Below are 22,902 nucleotides of genomic sequence, written 5' to 3' on the forward strand. Positions count from 1 at the left end.
GAGCCCCCATCCCCCCAACCCCCAAGCAGAGAGAGGGAGCGCGCGCGTGTGTGTTTGTGCAGCTCTATCACATGGCTGAACTCGACCTTGCAGCTGTATACCCATGCTTGTGAATGCTCTAGCACAACAGCAGGGCATCTCCACTGGTTCTGGCAAGGATATACGCCCTCGCAGCGTCTGCAGCGATAAGCCACATTCTCCCGAAGGCTCCAACTCACGAAGTCCTGGTCAACCGTAAGTCTACAACCCTTCGCTTGAATGCAATCTCCCCTCTTTTCTGACGGCACAGAAATTACAAGCATCTACCCCCAAAACCGGTATTATTGAGGGCTTGCGACACTTTCTTCTTGCGTTGTCATAATCAGCCATATGCATTTTTTCATGAAGCCAAATTTCGTCAGAAGCTTGAGGATGACACTTGGCCGGATTACCTGCTTTTTGCCTTTTTGGCCGCTGCCATGCGGTACTCTAGTGACCCCTACTTTCACGGCAAGCATGCTGAAGCACGAGATGGATATGCTATGAGGTCGTGGGAATTGATTGTCACGGCTGGTTATGCTCTCGATGAAGCGGCAGACACGGCAATTGTCCAAGCACTTGCCCTGGTGTCGGTGATTGATTCAGCTGGTGAGAACCCTTACCTTTTGCCTTACCGACCGTTTCTAAACTGGAATAGCTGGACGCAGACGTGCCGCGTGGGTCAAGACTGGCCTTGCCGTACGGATCAGTCAAGATCTTCATCTTATGCGAGAACCCGACCCTGCACTTCCCGTCGTGGATCAAGAGGAGCGGCGCCGATTATTCTGGTCCGTCTATCTGCTCGACCGCTTTGTTGCTTGCTCCAGACAGCGACCTTCAGTGATACTTGACGCCGACTGCCAGGTACAATTACCGTGTGATGAAACCCACTTTCGCCAGATGATTCCACAGAAGACGGATTTTCTCAACAATGTGGGCGCTCTCAATGAGCAGTCGACCTACCGACCCGGGCAATTTGCCCTCGTGGTCCTCATGGCACGTACGTTAGGTCGCTGTGCTCGGTATATGCTCGATACGCCAGAGACGAGTCACGAGGCGCCGCCTTGGAATCCCCAGTCCGAGCATGTGGCCATAAGCTCTAGCTTACTGTTCTTCGAGTCTTGTCTGGATACTGGCGCCCCATTTAACGAGCTAATTCGCCAGCATAGCCTCAAGGACGATGGGAGCACCGATCCCCAAGTGGCAGGGCACATGATCTTCTCGCGCATGATCTTTCATCTCTGCCACTGCCTCCTCGCTCATCCCTTCACCCTTCGCATGCGCAGTGATGCCACTGCAGCAAAGACACCGACGACATGGTTTGCGCGGACGTTGAAGTTAGGCCTCGAACACGCCGGTCATCTGACAATGGTATTTGGAGCGGCAAAAGATGTCGGATTTCAAGCCTCGACTTCTTTTTACGGCTACTGTCTTTTGGTGGCGGGCAGCATTCATGCACTGTACACCAACGCCGACAACGTCGAGCTTTCACAGAACTCGATGAACTTCCTCAATTCCACTCTCGCCTATCTAGATGACATTGGCAAATACTGGAACAACACGAGACTCATGGTTAGTATATCTTTTTGATCATCCCGCACTCGCACTGAACCCTTTGAAACAGGCATCGGGTCTCCGGACTTTCTGGTCCATCAGTTCCAGATACGCAGGGTTACTCGCACCAGAACCCCTGTCTACACCACTCGAGACTTCGGATCTACGAAATTTATGGTCTGTGTTGGACTACGGAGTCATGTCCGATCCAGAGAAGACGCTTTCGAGATCTGTCAATGATCCTTCAGCACGCTCGCACTGGGAAACTTCCCCAGCGGGGGCAGCGTCTCAAGCCGATTCCACTGTGACCAGAGGCACTTCACGTGGACCCCAAACATCCATCGACCACATCTCTCCGGCTAGAGATACGGTTTTGTCTTCGGATATGCACCTGCCACTGCCTCCGTTCTTCTCCTTCTTTAATGAGACGCAACATGGTGGGGATTTCATGGCTGAAGAGGATAACACTTTTATGACGCTGGCCAATGGTACATTTACGGGCCCCCAGCAGTCTTTGTCAACTATTCATTGATATATATATCACTTGGCCACCCGTCACAAGCAGCCTTGTGGCTGGGTGGCTCCGGCATAAAGGGGAAAGACGCGGCGTCAACCTAGGTTCGCAGCAACGTGAAAATTGTTATTCACAAATTCGATGGGACGCCCAATTGTCGAAACGTCAACTCCTCTCTTCTTTCCATCTATCCCTTCCTGGACCAAGCGTTGATGTATGCCGGCCTTGCCCTGAGTGCGGATTCATGAACCCTTACGGGAGATTCATACTGTGATCTTTAGTCAGTCACACAGTATTTTTGACGACATCAAAAATCGCCAGACATACTTAATAATGATGGTCTTCGGTTCGGTATAAGCTCGAAGCACCTATTCTCGTTAGCAGGCCGGCATTTGACTAATTGTGGAAGCACCTTACGTAGGAACCAAACTCTCTGCCAATGCCAGAAGCCTTCTTGCCGCCAAAGGGGACTTGTAAATTCATCTGACGCAGTGAGCAAAAACGTGGACAGAACTCGAGTTTGTGGAAGAAGGGAACTGAGACACATACCACACTGACGCAGTTGATGCCGACGACGCCAGAATCGATTTTGGCCGACACCCGAAGTGCCCGGTTAATATCTGTGGTGAAGACGCCTGCCATCAGGCCATACTCGGTGTCGTTGGCCAGGTCGACGACCTCGTCTTCGGTCTCAAAGGTCTGGACCACGGCGACGGGGCCAAAGACTTCCTCGCGTAGGACCTGCGCGTCGGGTTTGGGGTCGACAAAGACGGTCGGCTCGATGAAACAACCCGTGTTTGACAGCGTGTTTCCACCCACGACCAGGCATGCCTCGTCCTTGCCCCGCTCAATCATCTTCTTGACGCGTGTAAAGGCAATGTCATCAACCAGTGGTCCGTATGAGACATCCGGGTCCTGAGGATCGCCAAAGTCCTTGACCGCGTCCTTCAGCCTCTGCACGTATTTCTGGGTGAACTCTTCGGCCACGGACTTTTGCACGTACACCCGCGACGCCGCGACGCACATTTGGCCCGTGCGGGTAAGGATACCGTTGCTGGTCCACGTGACGGCATTGTCGATGTTGGCGTCTCCAAAGACCACGGCGGGGCTTTTGCCTCCTGGAATAGTAACAAACAGGGGTCAACGTTGTAATTTCGAAGAGAGAGAGGGGGGTGGAAAGAACACTAGGCTTACCCAACTCCAAAGTCACTCTTTTCAGATTACTCTCAGCAGCCAAGATCTGGATCTTCTTCCCCGTGGGGACCGACCCCGTGAACGAGACCTTGCGGACGCGCATGTGGGAGGCCAAGAGGGCGCCGGTGCTGCCAGGACCGGTGAGGACCTGGACGACGCCGTCGGGGATGCCGGCGAGTTTGAACAGGGGCGCTATGGCCAGCGAGCCGAGAGGTGTCTTCTCGGACGGTTTGATGATGATGACGTTGCCGGTCGCGAGGGCTGGACCGACCTTGAGGATCATGGTCGAGACGGGGCCGTTGAACGGGCAGATGCCCACGCAGACACTGTGGGCGGGTTGTTATTAGCCATTGTCTTTTTTTTTTTTTCCTCGATTCAAGTGACGCCAGTCAAGGTTGCATGCGGCATACGTACCCCAGGGGTTCATGGCGGACCAGTTTAACGAAGCCGTCGTCGGCAGGGAAATAGTCGCCGTTCTGTTTATCGCACCAGCCGGCTATAGAGACACATGATGAGAAATGAATCAAAAATTTTCTTGGACAGCTCCCTTTCCTCACAGGTATCCAAAGCAGCGCAGCCGCAGCCACAAGGACATCATTTTATATGGGTGGTCGGTTGGTGTAGGTAGGCAGGAAACGTACCAAAATACCGCAACGTGTTCACAATGTAATTCTTTTCACGCTTCGGGATCAGCGAGATGGGCACGCCCGACGACAGCGAGTCCAGCCGCAGGATGTCCTCGAGATGCTCCTCCACCAGGTCGGCCAGGCGGTTGATGAGCTGGCTGCGCTGCAGCGACGTGATGCGGCTCCATTCGCCGTTGAAGGCGGCCTCGGCGTGCTTGACGGCGCGGTCGACGTCGTCGCGCCCGGCGACGGGGATGTGCTCGGTCACGACGGACCCGTCGGTAGGGTTGAGGAGGGTGAGTGTCGCGGGCTCGCTCGACGGCACGTACTCGCCGTTGATGTAGTGGTGTCTCAGGTCCGCGACCGCGGGGACTTTGTAAGTGGTCGCCATGGCTTGTAAATTAAATTTCTCTATTGATGGGAGTCAGGGGGCTGGTGTGTTTGCTTCAGGGGGTTTCTTGGTACTGCTACACTGTAGGTAGGTACTGACTGGTATAGGTATAGGTAAGAGGTTACTGGTTACAAGACCCCCCCTAAGCAACTCGCCCGCATTCACTTCACCATTTGCTCGAGAGAAAGGGACCACAAGCCCCAAGGAGAGACAACATACACAAATACAAGCCCATATTTTCCCTCCCCATCCCCCGCTTCCACCACCTACCCATCCACGCCCCTAGGTAAAGAACTCGCAGGTTCCCAGGTTCGGTAGGTACGGTACCCTACGAGATGTCTCGAAAAATTACTCCCAACTCCCCTCCTCCCCCGGTCCCGCGCCTCAACGTCCGTAAAAAGGACCATGACTAGCCCGTCTCTGGGGTAAAGCTCGGGGGAACCAGGTACAACCGGTGGGCGATAAAAAGTCATCACGAGGCATGTGGAGACGATCGCGGGGGACAGCCTCGGAAGGTTCGGCTCCCTACAGAAAAACGAGTCGTAAGCGCGGGATCTGGGATGCGACGGGGATCGTGGGGTCCCACCTCGGTTGGCCCGAAAGTCTCCCTCCATCTGAGACCCATACCCTGGTAAGTACCGAGTAAAGTAAGGCAAGTTAAGAGAGTTTGACGCTAGTTACGCACTACTCGTACCTCGTAGTATGTGTACCTACTCGTATACCGAGTAACTCGTCGACACACGAGCGAGGTATCTGTGTTTTCAAACGCGTGCTTGTAATGCCTAATGTTGACCACCAGCGAGCAAGCACGCAAAGCTTCGAGATCCCAAAAGAAAACCCCGGAAGCCACGTATTCCCGCGTCCCTTGCATTACCACTTCCTCGGGTCATTATCCATTGTCTCAACGTCTCCAACGAGGTATTTTGCACAATCTTTGGAGATGCATATGCCCGGAACGGTCTTTTCCGTTCCCGAGAACCAAGTTACAGAGTCGAGAAAAAGTTATCAACGCGTGTGACCACCGGCCAGACCATCTTCTACGGACGGGTAGGGACAACATTGTGCACGATCACGTGACTGTGACAAGGGGGGTTGAGCTCGCTGTACCACGGTATTGTTGTTAGTTGCATGAGACCTCGTCATCTACTCTCGAATGAAATACCTCGTAGCGTCGTGGGTGCCGGGGCTCTTTGGGGATCATCTGCTCACTACGAGTAGTTTCTCACCTCTATCCATGGCATATACTCGGTAGCAATCAAGTAAATTACCGATTTGCCGGCCATCTGTCTGACGGTCATTACAATTCTCTCGGCAATACTGCCCTCTAAGGGGGTCACAGCCTTGTTTGCCGGCGCGACGACGGAGACGAGTAGACAGTGTGATTCAGTCCTGAGAAGGACGAGTTGTAGTATGAGCAACGTCCCGAGAATTTTCAAGAAGATCTTCTACCAAGAGATGATGATGTGGAAGACAAAAGGTCCAACGACCCACCAATTTGCAAACTCGGTCACGGGGAGGGGGGAGGTCCCGCCCGTATCACCCGTGCAAGAGCCGATGTTGGTCTAGCCAGCCCACCTCAGTCAAGGGGAACATTGCTCCGTGGTATGCCGAGACTTGTGGTTTCTACTCTACTGGCTGTACCTAGGTACTAATGTGACTTGGAAATTTTTTCTGAGAGAAAAGTGATAATTCGGTGGGGTGCACCAATAGAAGAGAGGTAATCCGATTTCCCGCATAATAGTCAACACAGGCAAGGACGGACAGCGAGAGACAGAGAGAGAGAGAGATCTGTGATAGAGAGAGTGTGTGTATGAAAGGGAGGAAAACAAAAGAGAGCAAAGTCACTCAAGTCACCTATCATCCATTCTAATATGGCGTCAAAATCAGTCGGCAAACTTCTCACGCACATCTCGAGGCGGAAAACGGGCACCGTGGCGACTCTCACCATCTCCCGGCCGGACAAGCTCAACGCCCTGTCCTCGCACATCATGAGGGAGATCCCCAAGACCGTGTCCGAGGTGGTGCAGCAATACAAGGACCTCCTCGCCGTCGTGCTGACCGGACACGGCGCCAAGGCGTTCGTGGGCGGCGCCGACATCAACGAGATGGCCACGCTGACCACGCCCGAGGTCGGCCGGGCCTTCATCACCACCATGCACCACGCCTGCAAGTCGCTGCGTGAGTGCCCCGTCCCCGTCATCGGGCGTCTCAACGGGTACACGCTGGGCGGGGGGCTCGAGCTGGCCGTGTCGTGCGACTTCCGCGTCGCCAGCAGGAACGCCGTCTTCGGCATGCCCGAGGTCAAAGTGGGCGTGCCCAGCGTCGTCGAGGCGGCGCTCATCACCAGCCTGATCGGCTGGGGGCGGACCCGGCGGCTGTTCTACCTGGGCGACAAGATCGGCGCCGAGGAGGCCGAGCGCTGGGGCCTCGTCGAGAAGGTGGTCGAGGACCAGGAGAAGCTGGACGAGGCCGTCGAGCAGTGGCTGATCGAGCTGGAGGAGTGCGGCCCGCGCTCCATCAAGATCCAAAAGGAGATGATGCGGCGGTGGGAGAACGTCACCATGGAAGAAGCCATCAGGAACTCGATCGACTTTTTCGGCCGCTCGTTCGAGACCGAGGAAGGCAGCGGCGACGTCTCGGAACCGCAGAGGATGACTCGTGAAGTCCTGGCGAAACTGGCCGCGAGGAAGTCAAAGTTGTAGATCAAAATGGAGGAGATGCGATGAAGGGCAGGGCAAGGCAGGCAGGGCAAGGCAGGCAGGGCAGCACGTTGGTCAATTTCGAGGAAATTCAAACCATAGCACATGGATTTTTTCCGTATGGAAGTTGATGGGTTTGAAACGGGAAACCGAACGCGACATCTCCTGCTATTAGGCAAGGAAGATCCAAATATACCTACATCCACCTATGTAGGTATATATCGAGGCTGGAAAGACGCTCTACTGCAGTATATACAATCTCTAGAGATGGGATACAGTCCCCCGATCTCATTTACTTGGGTTGTGTATACGAGGTAGAAAGTACGACAGGCGAAATCCCACTTTCGGTTCAGAAGTGGTGGAGAGCAATAGATACCCAGATACCCAGCTCTCCAGCTCTCCATCCTCTCCAGTCTCCCCCCCGACTCGCCAAGTTCATCTCGCTACGAAGTGTTTCAATCAATGTTTACAGGTAGTCCCTAGATGATTTTCCTTGGGAAGTTGTCTAGGTCGGTCTAACCAAGGGCGGGGAAAAGCCACCGGTTGCATTCCGCCGCCCTCGGCGTCTTTGGGATCCACCAGCATTTGTTTCCGAAACCCGTCGTTACCATGGGTAAAGAATGGCAACTGAATTGTCAGAAACGTGGGACTCGAACAAAAAACGGGCGGTGTGGTTTTGTCTCCCCAATAGCCCTCCCTTCCCCCTTCAATACCTGGCCATGTATGCTGGCAGACCAGTAATACTCTGGGTAGTTCGTCTCCTTCTCTTCTCTCTCTCTCCGAATTTCTCACGGCTGACAATCACCTGGGCGTGTATGGGCGCCGATGAGTTCTCTCTATGTCGGCTGACATCCATTTGCAACCTGCCGGCGTTTTTGACTTGAGAGTGTTTCACTAGACGCAGACGCGATTCCCCGGGTTTGTGGTTGGACGGGGGTTTTTTCTATCAAATCATCCTTGGCTCACCCATTCGGAGGAAAAAGAGTGAATAGAAAGAGAGAAGGAAAGAAAGACTCGTCCCTACTTTGAAGACGACCAAATCATTCTAAACCATTTACAAACTTGCCTTCTCCTTGTCACTCGAAATGTCGGCGGTCAAGTTGACCCCAGTGCCCGTCGTGGACGGCGAGGCTACAACCGCCGCGGCACCTGTATCTGTACCTGCACCCCAAATCAAAGAGAAACAGGCCACGGTGCCGTTTCGGTATCAGTTCCTGGCAGGTGCTGTCGCTGGTGTTAGTGAGGTATGTTTGCTTTGGTCTGCCTTTCACTTTCTGGGTCTGTCCTTCTAAAACTTCCATTTGCAGGTTCTTGTCATGTACGCAAAGAAAACGACTTTCCCCTTCTGGGGGGTATGTGAAAGGTATTGACCAGAGGGACGAATCCCACGCAGGTATCCTCTGGATGTTATCAAAACGAGATTGTAAGTTCATCTTCTGGGAAGGGGGAACAGGGGGGACGAAACCCTTTGGTGACCTTTTGGTAGAAGGCACGAGGCTGTCGTCAAGTCAATCTGCTGACGATCCCCCTTTTTATTCCTTTGGCTAGACAATTGCAGAATTCAGCCTCTAGACAGTACACTGGGATGATCGATTGTGGAAGGAAGATCTTGTACCAGGAAGGGTGAGTCTCAAGTACACCCCCTGCGGCGACCAAGTTTGGCCTCTCGGGTTTCTGACACAACGAGTGACCTTTTAGGATCCCGGTCTTTTACAGAGCCATTGGAGCTCCTATACTCATGGAAGCACCAAAAAGGTAAGAAGCACAACCATGTGGTTTTTTGGTTGCTATCTAACCCCCAAAAAGGGGGGTTGGTTCACTCGATCCTCATCACGTTGTTTTTTCTTGGATGGCTTACCGATATCATTCTTTGCAGAGCAACCAAGTTCGCGTCCAACGCCGCCTTCGGCAGCTTCTACCAGAAACTCTTCGGGCAGGAGAAGATGACGCAGCCGCTGTCGATCGTGACGGGGGCCAGCGCGGGTGTCGCCGAGAGCTTTGTCATTTGCCCCTTCGAGGTGGTCAAGCTGCGCATGCAGAACCCGGCCAACGCGAGCCAGTACAAGAACGTGGTCGACTGCGTGGGCAAGCTGGCGCGGAACGAGGGACTGTCGGTGTTTTTCCAGGGGTTCGAGTGCACCATGTGGCGGTCCGTGGTGTGGAACGCCGCCTATTTTGGGTGCATCTTCCAGATCCGCGCGTTGCTGCCCAAGGCCGACACCAAGGCCGGGCAGATGACCAACGACCTGATTGCCGGCAGCTTGGGCGGCACGGCCGGCATCTTCGTCAACACCCCCTTCGACGTGGTCAAGTCGCGCATCCAGAGCGTCGCCACGTCCACGCACCAGGTCCGCAAGTACAACTGGGCCTTTCCGGCATTGGCCACCGTCATCCGCGAGGAGGGCGTCAGCGCCCTGTACAAGGGACTCGTGCCCAAGTTGGCCCGCTTCTGTCCCGGCGGAGGGATCTTGTTGGTCACGTACACGACCGTGATTGACTTTTTGACGACCATGAACAACAAAACGAGGTCTTGATAGCGAGCAGGGGGAATGGGTAGATAGAATATATTTATATCGGTTTCACCAAATGTTGGCGCTTTACAGATATATATACATTGATGCCATGCTTCATGTATATACATACCAAGGTAGTCTCTCAGCCTTGTGCCCGTTAGTCAGCAACCCAGCGAGCCAGCCAGCCATCAGCTCCTTCGGCTTCAACCCCCGCTCAAAGCCACACTTCTACTTGAATGTGCGTGTCAACAGTGTCGTACACGGAATGGACGGGTATCGTGAAATGAGTGACGGGTGACGGGCCGGAGACATCCTGGGTCCAGAGACACCGACCAGGCATACCGTGACAATCAGCAGGATTTTGCACCGCATACTTTGTACTTTGTAAGATTCTCAACTAGTTATGCTGTGCTGGGATGGTCTACGTTGGAAGTCGAGTCGGGAGCATCGCACGGGTCGGGAGCCGAGTACTCTCATACCTCAATACCTCATAGTCGGTTAAACAGAGTAATTCCACCATAAAGTAGCATCTCTACGTACGTACGTACGCACGCGAGCGAAATTCAAACAACCTCCCTCCTCCATCACCAAGAATGAGTCCGTCCAGAAGATAGAATCCGTCATGACCACTGTGCTGTCTGTTCGCAGCTCACCTGACCACATTTACATACATGGTGGCACATCGCCAGCTGTTTATCCGCGTATTCTGTCTGTCAGTCTACCTACTCCGACTTCTCCACCTCTGCCTCTGCCTCTTCGACATCCCGCTTCGCCACCCCCAAAGGAGACTTCTGATCGGCATGGATCACCGTCTCCTCGTCGACAAAGCCCCGCGGACGCCTCTTGGACAATTGCTTCGCGACCTTGACACAGTCGAAGATGTTGTTGGAGCGGGTGAAAATCTCGTCAATCTCCTCGAGTGAGCGCCCGTTCGTCTCGGGGAGGAGGTAGTAGACGATGGGGATCCACGAGAGGTTGAGGACCGCGTAGGGGATGAAGTAGCGCCAGTGGACGTGGGTGAAGCCGATCGGGGTGACCTCGACGACGAGGAAGTTGAACAGCCACGACACGGCGGTCGAGACGCCGCAGATGGCCGCTCTCAAGTGCACGGGGGCGATCTCGCTGGCGTACAGGAAGGGGATGCCCAGGAACCCGATCGTGTAGGTGAAGTAGTAGAAGAAGAGGAAGAAGACGGCCGCGTTGATGGCGGCCTTTTCGGTCCGCGACGTCAGCCCGGCCAGGCACGACATGCAGACGGTCATGCCGCAGGCGCTGGTCAGCATGAGCGCGCGGCGCCCGAACCGGTCCACCGTGTAGGAGCAGACGACGCTGCCGAGGACGATGACAAACATGCTCGAGGCGGCCAGGATCTGGGCGACGGTCGCGCTGAAGCCGAGGTTCACCTCGTAGATCAGCGCGGCGTAGTACGAGACGATGTTGACCCCGGACATTTGGAGCATCATCTGCGTGAGCGCCGCGAGCACCAGGCGGTGAAAGATTCGCTCGGGCCCCATGGTGAACATGGCCGCGAGGGAAACCGACTTGGCACGCTCGAACGAGGCCAGAATGCCCTGGATCTCGGCCTCGACAACCTCGTTGTGGTCGTCGGTGTCGTAGCGGAGATGCATGACCTCGCGGGCTTCGTCGATCCGGCCGACCTTGATCAGCCATCGCGGCGACTCCGGCAGGGTGAAGATGAACACCATGACCACGGCGGACAGGATGATCGAGGCCATATAGGGGAACCGCCACGCAAACGACGACGACCGCGCGTAGGACGCGCCGAAATCGACCCAGCACGCGAGCGCGAGGCCGAGGCCACCAAAGATGCCAAACGCCGACACGTGTTCTCCGCGGCTCTCTGCCTTTGCCAGTTCAGCCTGCCACACCGAGACGGTGGCCAGGATGCCCCCGGTGCCGAGTCCGACGACGATTCGCGACACGATGAACTGCGCAAACGAAAACGACGTGCCCATCAGGATCTCCCCCACGATCTGGACGCCACTCGCGAGGAAGATCGTCCGTCGACGCCCGATGACATCGCCGAAGACGGTGCAGGCCAAGGCGCCAAGAGTCCCCGTCAGGGTGTAGAGGGCCACAACGGTGCCTAAAGACTCATTTGTTTTTTGTGTTTAGCATTAAAAAACTAATTTCCCCAGGGGGAATCTGTAACAAAGCAATATCGAACGCACCCTGGATGGTGGAGTTGTGCTCCTGTTTGCCGCCTGTGGTATGCAGCGTATCCATCTGCGGGAACTGCCTATTGAACGAGTCGTTGCCCAGAACACCGCCAGCCACGGCCTGATTGTAGCCGAAGCTCATGAGCGCAAACATGGCCAGCGTCCAGACCGCAGTCCCAAGCCGCCGCCCACGAAGGCCCCAGAATCGAGCCATGGCTTTCTTGGCCAGAAAAGGAAGATGATTGGTGCGCGAGCTTGCACGAGGACGAGGACGATGGCTACCGAGGAGACTTCGGTCCTGGCACTGTCTGGGCGTGCTGGTTCAGCCGGGGGAGGCGTGGTAGAGAGATGCTTAACACCAGAAACAAGGCGCCAAGTACCGGCCCTTGGGCCTTTTAAATACGAAGTTTCAATTCCTCACTGCTCGGGGATGAGTTATTGCCACGCGCTTGATTCTCCGCTAGAACCCCCGGATGGGGGAAACATCTCCCCGACGTTCATGATCTCTAAGCGCGTTGGAATTCCTGGGTGAAGATCACAAGACCTCAAAGGGTTTACGGGCCCCGTGCCCGGCATCATAGTTGGAGGGTTTGATCATGGCCCTTGACGGGGGCCAAGCGATAGCCGGAGAAGACTGATTTGGTTCGGTGTTAAAAGGCCGATCTGGATAGTATTATTAGGCGACCTGGAGACGACCCTACCTACCTAGTGATGACCTTGTCGCCAAGCCCACCCATGTACATGTACCTCGTATTACTTGTATTGTTACGATTCACCTGCCGGCCGGGGCCTCGGATGTTTGCCGGGTCGATCCCGGAGCCTGGCAGTGTGGTCAGCTGAAATTAGACTAACTGTTTTTGGGAGTAGAGTTTTGTCCTGAATAGGAAATATGTGGGGTCACCTATTTCTCCGTACAAGGGGGTTTAGGCCAAGACACCTACCTGCCCGTCAACCAGTATGGATGGGATGTTCTCGAACTCTGCTGTCAACAGATCTTGATTTGGCCATTTGTTCTTGTGTGAGGCTTGAAAAATAAAAACACCGGGGACTCTCAAGTTTTTACGAAGAGGGCGGCTGCGGCTCAAGAAGCCATGGGAATGGGACCACCGATGCGAGGTCTACTACAGGTTTTCACCCGCCACGCCTCAACGCGACTTCGCCCACAGACAACCAGACCATGCCTCAGCCTCGGTCGGTCGTCGTCACGTTACCTGTCAAGTCAGGGTCAAGGGAAGGCAGGCTTGATCAATAACATCAAAGTACTTGATCTCTCTCGAGTGATTGCTGTAGGTTGGAATCCATCCAGGCCAGGTCCTACCCTATCGATCTTGAAGCGTGCGGCTCAAAGGAATTGTTTTAGGGTCCTTTTTGCGCGCAGATCCTGGCAGACTATGGCGCCACGGTCATCAAAGTCGAGCAGCCTCAGAAAGGAGTACGTCTCTACCTTCTCAGTCTCTGTTTATCCCTAACTCTACTCGTCCCAAACGGCGGGCGAGTGTCCTCCCTACTTCACACATCTAACCAACCTCCCTGCCTGTATAGGATGATCTCAGGCACTACAAGCCCCCAGTGGAAAAGGACAACTGGGACCCCAAGCTAGGTCCAATGTCCAACTTCTTCGCGGCGTGTAACCGCAACAAACGCTCGATATGTCTCGACCTGAAGAGCCCCAAGGCGCACGAAATCCTGTTCGAACTGGCAAAGGACGCCGACGTCATGTATGAAATCCCGACATTCACCATTCCTGTCCAGTTACACCCCGAGTCTACCATTGGGTTCCTTTGTCTGACGTGATGATTTACAGAATCGAGAATTTCGTTCCCGGCAAGATTGACGAGCTCGGTCTGGGATATGACAAGTTGAAACAAGTCAATCCCCGGATCATCTATGCTAGTATTTCAGGTATAGCTATATCCTTCACCTCACTGGCGCTGGTTCCCCAAGTCACTAAGCGGAGCTGCATAGGATACGGATCCAAAGGACCCTGGGCCAAACGAGCCGGCTACGACATGATTGTAGGTGCGGAGGCTGGACTCATGCACATCACCGGCCCACGCGGTGGACCGCCGACCAAACCCGGCGTCTCGATCATCGACTTGTGCACGGGGCTGTACCTGCACGGGGCCATCCTCGGAGCATTACTGGCGCGCCAGGAGACGGGTCTGGGCCAACGCGTGACGGTGTCGCTGTTCGAGTCGATGGTGTCGCTCCTGATCAACGTGGGCATGGACTGGGTCAACTCGGGACAGGAGGCCCAGCGGTGGGGGACGGCGCACCCGAGCGTGGTGCCCTACGACGCGTGGAAGACCAAGGACTCGCACGTCGTGACGGGCGCGTCGACGGAGCGCCAGTGGCGCCGGCTGTGCGACATTCTCGGTCGGCCGGATCTGGTCGACGACGAGAGGTTCGAGAACAACTCGGCCAGGGTCAAGAACAGGGAGGTCATCACGCCCATCCTGCGCGAGTGCTTCGAGAGCAGGACCACCGACGAGTGGCTCGAGCGCTTCGAGGGGAGCGGCATGCCCTACGGGGCCATCAACAACATGGAACGCGTCTTCAAGCACCCGCAGATCGAGGCTGGCGAGATGCTTCAGCCGGTCGAGTACGAAGGGTTGAAGTCGGGCGTGCTCAAACTACTCGGTCGGTCTATTTTCCTTCTTTTCTTCCCCGTCTCTTTTACTCACTTCCTGCCTCCCCCCCCCCCTTCCCCTTTTTCCCTCCTCCTCCGGCTTCTTTTCCCCGACGGAACCCTCATTCTAACCACACCTCTCCCCCACGAAACAGGTCCGCCCGTGAAGTTCTCCGAGGCCGCCACGCCCGTCAAACTCCGCCCACCGCTTCTGGGCGAACACACCTCGGAAGTCCTGAGGGAAATTGGACTTTCCGACGCGGCCATAGAAGACCTCCAGAAGACGGGTGTCACGCAATAAATAAAAAATAAATATAGTGGCGACATCACCCCCCTACCCAGCAGGATCTACGATGTGGTAGGATCAGCCGCATAAGGGTATTCAGTGGGCAACCGGGGTTATATAAATACAGGTACACTACACGACGGGCATATCTCGATGGGTTGGTGGGTGAGTGATCACCACAAGCATTAGCAGCATTAGACGTGATCTCGGAACAGAGGGCCAGAGTACATTGTAGCCGAGTCTTTTTGTTTTTTTAATGCTCTTGGGCTAAAGCAAAGAATGGTTCGTGCTATATGTGGTATATGCGTGTGGGAAAAGCAAAAGCTCAAAGAGCCAAAGAAAAACATCCGTCGCCACGCCTCATGATGATAGTTTTCTGTTTCCTTTTTTTTTTTTGATCAATGATTCGAGCCCTGTTCCTCCTCACTCCCAATTCCAAGTCCCTTCCTCCCATCAAAACAACGATCCCAAGGGACCCAAAACTGATCGATGCTAGAACGTGCAAGAGTAGTAATTGGTAGCAAGCAAAGAACTTTTCCAACAGAAACCCCTGCGTTGTTGTTGACTCTTTCTACTGTGGCACGGATCCCTCGAGCGTGATGCGGTGCAGAGACCTCTTGTACCCGTGGTAATCATTGATGGGGTTATGCTGGACGCAGCGGTTGTCCCAAAAGGCCAGCGATCCCACCTCCCACCGGAAGCGGCAGGTGAACTCGAGCCGGACCTGGTGCTGGAAGAGGTACTCGAGCAAGGGCTTGCTCTCCTCCTCGGTCCAGCCGTCGAACCGCAGCGTGTGGGCGACGTTGACATAGAGGGCTTTGCGGCCGGTTTCCGGGTGCGTCTGGACGACCGGGTGCGAGGCCTCGAGGTCGGCGGGCTTGACGCCTGGGTTCGCGCCGTCTTCCTTGACCCGGTCCTCGCGCGTCTTGCTCACCTCGGCTTTAGCCGAGCTGCTGATGGCGCGGAGGCCGTCGAGCTGTCTCTTCAGGCCGTCGCTCAGCGCCTCGTACGCGAGGTACTGGTTGGCGAAGCAGGTGTCGCCGCCGTGGGGAGGGAGCACGCGAGACACGAGCATGGTGCCCATAGGCGGGCTTTTGAGATAGGTCGTGTCAGCGTGCCACACGCCGCCAAAGTTTGTCTTTTCGTGCTCGCGCTTCAGCACCTCGGTAATCAGTGGGTAGCCAGGCAGGCCGCTGATCATGGGGTACTGCATGGGCTTGCCAAAGTAGCGGGCAAAGGCCAGGAAGGTGTCTGGGGTCAAATGTCCCTGGTCGCGGAAGAAGATGACCAAATGGTCGAGCAGGGCCTGGTGCATCGTGTCTCGGACCTTGGCGTCTTCGAGGTCCTTTGCTAGGTCGACGCCCGAAATCTCTGCCCCACAAGCTCCCGCGATCTTCTTCACCTTGATCGCCGTGTCGTTGACTGTCGCTATGGTTCTTGACTGCGGACGAAGCCCGTGAGACGGTCGACGTAGCGAAGGCGTGAGGGTTAGGCAGCGAAGGAAACTTGACCCCGATGCCATGGGGCTCGTGGCGGAGCTAACATGGCGACACAGCGTCGACATGGAGCTGTGTGTGAGGGTCGAATAGCAATTCATGATCGGGACGAGCTTCACGACTTCTGCGGTGACTCAGCCCTGCAGCCTCGCGGTACAGGATATGACGGTGAGGGTGGTTGTAAGATCTAATCTGATAAGGAATGAAATGTGTCTGAGTGTGGAACTGAAGAACGAGCCACACAGGTTGAGTAGAGTTTGAGGTTGGTGGTTGATAGAACGGACCTTCACCAAAGGACCAGCTCAGCGGACGCCCTTCACTCTTCTTTCCTTCGCTTGTATAAATCTGTGAAACATTAAAGACATACTCCAAATACCCCAACAAACATAATAAAATCCCTCGCCACAAACACGAGACAAAACTCCAACCAAAAAGTGGCGGGATAGTCCGGACCGTTCTTTATCGATCAGCCGGACCGTCTGTATGACCTTGAGCCCCGAATCCGGGATCCACAAAAGACTGAAATTCCATAAGGCAAAGAATACATGAGACTTGATCCCAGCTGTCACCGGGTCTCTGTCCGAAGGGGCAGAGGAAAATGCACAAACCTCAGGCGATCGAGTCAGGCAACGTCTTGTTACCTTGAATGCTCCATCACCCCATATTAATGCATTGTGGGCACAAAGCAGCACATTCTTGTTCGTTCCAAGTTCCAAAGTATACTTTTGGACCTTGGAGCGAGGCTCGATTGATAATTCCTGGGGATGGAGGGAACCTCGGCTTCGCTCTGTGTGTCATTGGCCATGTGTATCCCTCGGCATCGTCTTCTAACGTTTTGGTCGTTATAAGGCAAAGGCTGTGAGACGCTGAATTGCGAGTCCGAGATCCGTCAGGTTCGAGATACGCTTCCTGTCTGTTCTTTTTAAACTTTTTCGCTTCAAGGGGGACTTGGGAAAGAAGCTGGTGCTCTTTATCCCCTCCTGCTCTTCTTCCTCCAGCGTTTCCCCCATACTCCCGCACTCCCCTATTTCCCCCATCCCCCACCCCCATATCCCAGATATTTTGGTGTCCAGTTTGCAAAGATGATCGCCAAAGACGTCGACGTCGAGGTCATCGAGGCCAAGTACGCAGAGGAAAGACAAAAGCGTCTGCGTCCTGACGGCACGGCCCAATATGTCGATGTGCTCGAGTCTGACAAGTTCAAGAACTTTGGTGTCGATCCCTGGGCCTGGGAGGGCCACTCGGCACCCACGCATCCCTTGGAAGATGGGGATCACTATAAAGTCGTCATCCTTGGTACCGGGTTCGCCGGCATCCTCTATGGCATCCACTTCCTCCGCGCGGGCTTCAAGCTGAGCGACCTGTTGTTTGTCGACCGCGCCGGTGGCTTCGGCGGCACCTGGTACTGGAACCGGTACCCAGGCATCATGTGCGACGTCGAGAGTTATATCTATCTCCCTCTGCTCGAGGAGACCGGTTATATGCCAAAACACAAGTACTCGTATGGGTACGAGATCCGAAATTACGCCAACGAGCTAGCCTCAAAGTACAACCTGGGCGAGAGCGCCTCGTTTAACACCGAGATGGACTCGGCCAGCTGGGACGAGCATGAAAAGGGCTGGAGCTTTGAGCTCCGTCAGAAAACCCCCGACGGCAACGCGCGCAGAGTCCATGTTCGTTCCGATTTTTTTGTGTTGGCCCCGGGCCTTTTCACCCATCCTAAACTGCCAGGTATCCCCGGCATTGAGGATTTCAAGGGTCATTGCTTCCACACCTCTCGATGGGACTATGCCTACACGGGCGGCTCCCCGACCGACTGGACTCTCGATAAGTTGCAAGATAAGCGAGTAGCCATCATTGGGACGGGCGCAACGGCCATCCAGGCCATCCCCCAGCTTTCCAACTGGGCTAAGCAGCTTTACGTCGTTCAGCGAACCCCGGCTGGCGTCGATGTTCGGGGCCAACAACCCACCGACCCAGAGGTCTGGAAACGAGAGATCGGAAATAAGCCCGGTTGGCAAGAGGAGAGAATCAGAAACTTCCTCGAGTGCATGAGCGACCCGTATGAACCTCCGAGCGTCGACATGGTGGACGACGCCTGGTCCCACTTCATTTCTGGCGCGGTTCTGACCGGCGGCCCTCGCGCAAAGGGGCTCACCATGGAAAACCTCCCAGAATTTCTCAAGAGGTATCGCTCCATGGACCTGGAGCGCCAGGAAAAGGTTCGGGAGAGAGTGGACAAGGTAGTCCAGGACCCCGAGATCGCAAAGAGCCTCAAGGCCTGGTACGCCAGCTGGTGCAAGCGGCCTTGCTTCCATGATGATTATCTCCCCACCTTCAACAAACCCAACGTCCGTCTACTCGACACCCAGGGTGCAGGCTTGACCAAGATCACCAACGACGGCATCATCGTCAACGGTGAAAAGATCGAGGTCGACGTCATCGTCTTCAGCACGGGATTCGAGGTCGAGGGTGCCAACTCTCCTGCGGCGCAGGCAGGCATCCCTGTTACGGGACGCAATGGACTCTCCTTGAATGAGAAATGGGACCGTGGCGTGGGCACCCTGCACGGCATAACCACTCGGGACTTCCCCAACTTCTTCTTCACCGGGACCAGTCAGACTCTGACGTCGCCCAACTTCATGGTCGCCCTAGACTACCTGGCCAAACACTCCGTCTACATCATCTCCACCGTGGTCAAGAAGGCCGAGCAAGAAGGCAAGTCCAAGGCTGTGGTAGAGCCCGCCCAAGACGCAGAAGAGGCCTGGGCCGCTGCAATTGCCAAGGGTGCCATCTCTGGCGCCGCAATGGCCGGTTGTACTCCCAGTTACTACAACCGGGAGTGTGAATTGGAGAGCATCACAGCCCCCGAGGAATTGGCCAAGATGATGAGGAAAGGCATCTGGTCTGGTGGCCCTTTGGATTTCATAGATTTCGCCAATGCCTGGGAGAAGGACGGTAAACTGGAAGGACTTGAGGTCTCTACCTTTTAGAATAGACCGCCGAGGAGCTTGTGTCGATGCTCAGGAAGGGAGTTTCATGAATTCACGCTCTTTGTCGCCTTTGCACAGAAATTAGAGAGACTTGCTGCATAAGCCTGAGAGTTTAAGGGGCAGCTTTTTCCCCATAACTGCATATCGAACACTCCCTCGTGGATCCTCTCTCCCGTACAATGTAGATGAATCCGTCGGAAGCGGAATTCTGCTTGCCGCGGCATATCTAAACATCGTCATATTGTGTCGTAAAACATGCTCTGCAAGTGAAATGCCGTTCAGATGTGCATAATGTGCCTCGGGGAAGGACAGACCGTGAAGCCGCGCGACGATAGTGAACTCTACAGCGAGTATAAAGTCGTAATGGCCCCCCAGCTGTACCTTTCCCTCTTGGCCACCTGCTGCTCAACATCCCGAACTGCAACGATTATCTGTAATCCGAAACACGTTTGCTCTCTCCAAGTGCCGATTATCGTTTTCACCTAGACAGTCTTGATCGTCGTCCCAGTCCGCCAAAATGCCGTCCAAGGAATCCGAGGCGCTTGCCGAATTCTACAAGTCGTTGACATCGACAATGACGGCGAACCCGACCCTCCCCTTGGATATACTTCGGATCATCACAGAAGAATGCCACCAACTCGCGTCCGAGCCCACGGACGTCACATATGAGGAAGCACACTGTGCCGGAACCGTGCGTCCTGCGATCTGGTGTCGACCCCTTGGTGCCTCTCCGAAACATGTGACGGTGTTTTTCCACGGCGGAGGCTTTTTCAGTGGTTCGCCAAATGCGTACCGGAAGCTCGGGGGCCACATTGCAAAGGCCTTTGGCACACAGGTCCTCGTGCCTGACTATCGAAGGGCTCCCGAGGCGACTTTTCCCAGCCAGATCGAGGACGGCGTCGCCGCCTACGACTGGCTCCTGCAGCAAGGCTTTTCTCCCGAGCAGGTCATAATTTCAGGAGACTCTGCTGGGGGGAATCTCGCACTGACCACCACACTTAAGATCCTAGAACTGCAGAAGCCGCGACCAGGCGGTGTAGTGGCTTTCTCGCCTTGGGTGGATATTGAATGCAAGGGCAAGACCATGGACATCAACAAAGAAAAGGACTTCCTTGCCAGTCGCGAATCGCTGGGTCAAGGCCGTCTGTTGTGGCTAGCAGGCCAGTCTCCTCAAAATCCTTTGGCCAACCCGTTTTATGCCGACTTGTCCGGTTATCCGCCCTTGTACCTCGTTGCCGGCGGACATGAGGCACTGTTGAGCGATACCGAAGATTTGGCAGAAAAGGCCAAAAAGGCTGGTGTGGACGTGGATAAAGAGGTCGCGGAGGGCATGCAACATGTTCATATATTCATGGCTGGCAGAGCTCCTGAAGCGGATGCTACTCTTCAAAAAGCAGGCAAATGGGTTCAGTCCAAGCTGAAGCTGTGAGTATCGAGGATTGAAGCCACCAGATGACCATGAGGTTTCGATGTCTAAAGAGGTCTTGATTTCTAGAGGCGCCGCGCGCCCATGGTATCAAATCGTGTTTGAGATCTCTATCCCAGAAGCTGGACTCATTGGCTTGATAGAGGTGTCAAGTCACGGCCGAAGGGCCAAGTGACAGTCGACGAGACGCTATAGCATCCATTCAAGGGACATCTTGCTGTTGCAGTGGTCATGGTGGTTGTGACAGCGAGCTCCAGTTATCATTCCAATACCAGTATTTACCCAGTATTGTCATTACACTTGTGTGTAAACAAAACCCCCGCCTCTTTTTTTTTCTTGTGTAACATTGCTGGTACATCTTTGAATCGCAATCGAAAGACCTTATCCTCGTCATCCCTTGCGCTGTATCGAATGCGGTTTTCGTGCCCTCCATACAGAATGTCGAAAGTAGAGTCGGGCTGCACTGGGTGTGTCAATGCACTCGCATGGAGGACGGGTTGAAGCTCGTTGTCCAGATAGATGCCAAGCGGTCTCTAGGACCGGAGCAGCAGAGTTGGGAGTCTCGGGAACGCAGTGACCGGCCGTCACCGTTGTGGTGACAGTCGTGGAATTAGGCGGCGTATAATTCAGTCCTCAGAATTCCTCAATCACAGCTCCGAGATCACAAAGAGGATGGATAAGAGCGCCTGGCACGGTAGGTACTTTGCAGGTCGTGATGTTTGACGAAGCAAATGCGGACGAGGAAGGTGAACGAGAGCGAGTCGGAGGTTTCTGAGGAGGAAGATGACTTTGCGAAGATGTCTCAACCCAATTGAGTCTGTCAATGTAGTGCCGACCTTTGAACCTGCGGCCGCGGAATGACGTTTGATAGAGAGATGTAGTCGTGTGACCATGACTATGAGGCACTCAAGGCTCTTCACATTTGATATCCAAGTCTTGGCATGAAAAGAGAAGGCAAATCAACAACGAGCGCACCTCGACATTCACCTTCAACTCACCACCTCTTCCCTACTCGACAATGACTTCTGCTCCAGCGCAAGACCAGGATATCGCCCCTAGTGCGAGATCTCGGGAGGTCTTGCGCGGAGGTCCGTCTCTTCCGTACTGTCACCGTACCACCGCCGAAGCCATCACCCTAGCGATTGGACCATTGAATACTATCTCACTTTATAGAATTGAACAGTGGGAGTACGAATACCACGAATGTCCGGGCTCGTCACCTAATGGAAAGAAAAGACTGGAGATTTCCGGATTCGGGATTATGGAGGGCCAGGCTGAGGGGGTGTGGATACGACAATTTTCAGGTCGAAAACAGTGAGCCACAAAAGGCCTGGGGTACTGCCACCCCCTCCTATGAGAGAATACACCATCAGAAGTAGGTTCTGACTCCAGGACTCCTGTATATGCCGCTTACCGACTACTAGACTACAGAGTAGACCACTGACAGACGCTCTTTCGACACTTTGCAAACACCCCCCACGTTAGCCGATGCTAACCAGGTCTTTGCCAGCTAGTATGTCGGTATACAGAAGAGTCGGGTAGGTGCAATTTTGGAATGAGGTTGTGATCTGTGACGGAGTAGATGGTGTGTACTCAGGATGGACTATAGGCGTAACCAACCTGAGACTAAAATGAGAACCAAGGGAAAGTATGATATAGCACGAGTGGAATCGCGGTCTACCTCGATATCCATGTGAACCTAACCCTCATTTCTACCGTCTACATCACAATAAACCCACTTGATTTTGGAAATCTGTCATCTCATTCTCCAGAAAGTGGTCACACTCGCTTTTACTTCTTCGCAGCATACTCTTCATCTTTCACAGGCTCGTACCAATCAATCTTCCCATATGAGACTGCTTCGTGGACCATAAAGCTCGCGTCGTCAGCACCGTGCCAATGAATCGCACCTGGTGGACACCAGACAACATCTCCGACAGTGATCCGCCGAGGCTCGCTGCCTCTATCACAGATCCAGCCACTGCCACCAGTGATTTTCAACAGCTGACCGCCATCGTGCCTATGCCAGTTTGTTCTCGCGCAAGGGGTGAAGTTGACATTTGCGACGGAGATATTGTCGGCCCTCAGGACAGAATCAAGCCAGACGTCGCCCGTGAACGTGCCCATCGCCTTCCCGGGAGTCGAACTTGCCCCAGTTCGTGCGTTGTTGGCGAAAATGCTTTTCGGATTGATGGCGTTTGGATCTTGCTTCTTGATGGAAAGATCTGAGTAAGACATGCTGGGCTATTGAGTTGCAGGCAAGGGTCTGTAGTAGCTAGTGGTACTTTGCCTGACAGTCGGGTGTGTTTAATCTGAGAATGGAGAGAATGCTGGGATCAGGAAATGGGAAAGCTTTTCGAGGTCTGTGCCGAGATCGAACGTG

General features: G+C 54.5%; 10 protein-coding genes across 10 annotated transcripts; 6 read left to right on the top strand and 4 right to left on the bottom strand.

Moving 5' to 3' along the window:
- Positions 1 to 103: 103 nt before the first annotated feature.
- On the top strand, positions 104 to 2,104 carry AYO21_11321 (hypothetical protein; the record flags this gene model as incomplete). Its single annotated transcript, XM_022661217.1, has 4 exons — positions 104 to 234; positions 290 to 627; positions 677 to 1,590; positions 1,643 to 2,104. The coding sequence occupies 4 exons, from the start codon at positions 104 to 106 to the stop codon at positions 2,102 to 2,104; spliced, it is 1,845 nt and encodes a 614-aa protein (XP_022506451.1).
- A 234-nt stretch (positions 2,105 to 2,338) lies between these two features.
- On the bottom strand, positions 2,339 to 4,297 carry AYO21_11322 (hypothetical protein; the record flags this gene model as incomplete). Its single annotated transcript, XM_022661218.1, has 7 exons — positions 2,339 to 2,354; positions 2,414 to 2,454; positions 2,504 to 2,569; positions 2,636 to 3,204; positions 3,281 to 3,606; positions 3,695 to 3,776; positions 3,922 to 4,297. The coding sequence occupies 7 exons, from the start codon at positions 4,295 to 4,297 to the stop codon at positions 2,339 to 2,341; spliced, it is 1,476 nt and encodes a 491-aa protein (XP_022506452.1).
- Positions 4,298 to 6,168: 1,871 nt separating this feature from the next.
- On the top strand, positions 6,169 to 6,999 carry AYO21_11323 (hypothetical protein; the record flags this gene model as incomplete). The annotated part of the gene is made up of 1 exon (XM_022661219.1): positions 6,169 to 6,999. One exon carries the CDS (start codon positions 6,169 to 6,171, stop codon positions 6,997 to 6,999), a length of 831 nt encoding a protein of 276 aa, XP_022506453.1.
- A 1,082-nt stretch (positions 7,000 to 8,081) lies between these two features.
- AYO21_11324 (hypothetical protein) lies at positions 8,082 to 9,530 on the top strand (the record flags this gene model as incomplete). The annotated part of the gene is made up of 5 exons (XM_022661220.1): positions 8,082 to 8,240; positions 8,304 to 8,348; positions 8,555 to 8,619; positions 8,695 to 8,751; positions 8,873 to 9,530. The coding sequence occupies 5 exons, from the start codon at positions 8,082 to 8,084 to the stop codon at positions 9,528 to 9,530; spliced, it is 984 nt and encodes a 327-aa protein (XP_022506454.1).
- A 701-nt stretch (positions 9,531 to 10,231) lies between these two features.
- AYO21_11325 (hypothetical protein) lies at positions 10,232 to 11,903 on the bottom strand (the record flags this gene model as incomplete). The annotated part of the gene is made up of 2 exons (XM_022661221.1): positions 10,232 to 11,616; positions 11,702 to 11,903. The coding sequence occupies 2 exons, from the start codon at positions 11,901 to 11,903 to the stop codon at positions 10,232 to 10,234; spliced, it is 1,587 nt and encodes a 528-aa protein (XP_022506455.1).
- An 877-nt stretch (positions 11,904 to 12,780) lies between these two features.
- Positions 12,781 to 14,619, top strand: AYO21_11326 (hypothetical protein; the record flags this gene model as incomplete). The annotated part of the gene is made up of 5 exons (XM_022661222.1): positions 12,781 to 12,975; positions 13,050 to 13,121; positions 13,232 to 13,407; positions 13,494 to 14,329; positions 14,474 to 14,619. 5 exons carry the CDS (start codon positions 12,781 to 12,783, stop codon positions 14,617 to 14,619), a joined length of 1,425 nt encoding a protein of 474 aa, XP_022506456.1.
- A 556-nt stretch (positions 14,620 to 15,175) lies between these two features.
- Positions 15,176 to 16,168, bottom strand: AYO21_11327 (hypothetical protein; the record flags this gene model as incomplete). The annotated part of the gene is made up of 1 exon (XM_022661223.1): positions 15,176 to 16,168. The coding sequence occupies one exon, from the start codon at positions 16,166 to 16,168 to the stop codon at positions 15,176 to 15,178; it is 993 nt and encodes a 330-aa protein (XP_022506457.1).
- Positions 16,169 to 17,182: 1,014 nt separating this feature from the next.
- AYO21_11328 (hypothetical protein) lies at positions 17,183 to 19,093 on the top strand (the record flags this gene model as incomplete). Its single annotated transcript, XM_022661224.1, has 1 exon — positions 17,183 to 19,093. The coding sequence occupies one exon, from the start codon at positions 17,183 to 17,185 to the stop codon at positions 19,091 to 19,093; it is 1,911 nt and encodes a 636-aa protein (XP_022506458.1).
- Positions 19,094 to 19,610: 517 nt separating this feature from the next.
- On the top strand, positions 19,611 to 20,522 carry AYO21_11329 (hypothetical protein; the record flags this gene model as incomplete). The annotated part of the gene is made up of 1 exon (XM_022661225.1): positions 19,611 to 20,522. One exon carries the CDS (start codon positions 19,611 to 19,613, stop codon positions 20,520 to 20,522), a length of 912 nt encoding a protein of 303 aa, XP_022506459.1.
- A 1,788-nt stretch (positions 20,523 to 22,310) lies between these two features.
- On the bottom strand, positions 22,311 to 22,757 carry AYO21_11330 (hypothetical protein; the record flags this gene model as incomplete). The annotated part of the gene is made up of 1 exon (XM_022661226.1): positions 22,311 to 22,757. The coding sequence occupies one exon, from the start codon at positions 22,755 to 22,757 to the stop codon at positions 22,311 to 22,313; it is 447 nt and encodes a 148-aa protein (XP_022506460.1).
- Positions 22,758 to 22,902: the final 145 nt, after the last annotated feature.

Source organism: Fonsecaea monophora (genome assembly GCF_001642475.1).
Source record: "Fonsecaea monophora strain CBS 269.37 chromosome Unknown Scaff154, whole genome shotgun sequence".
NCBI classification, from domain to species: Eukaryota; Fungi; Ascomycota; class Eurotiomycetes; order Chaetothyriales; family Herpotrichiellaceae; genus Fonsecaea; species Fonsecaea monophora.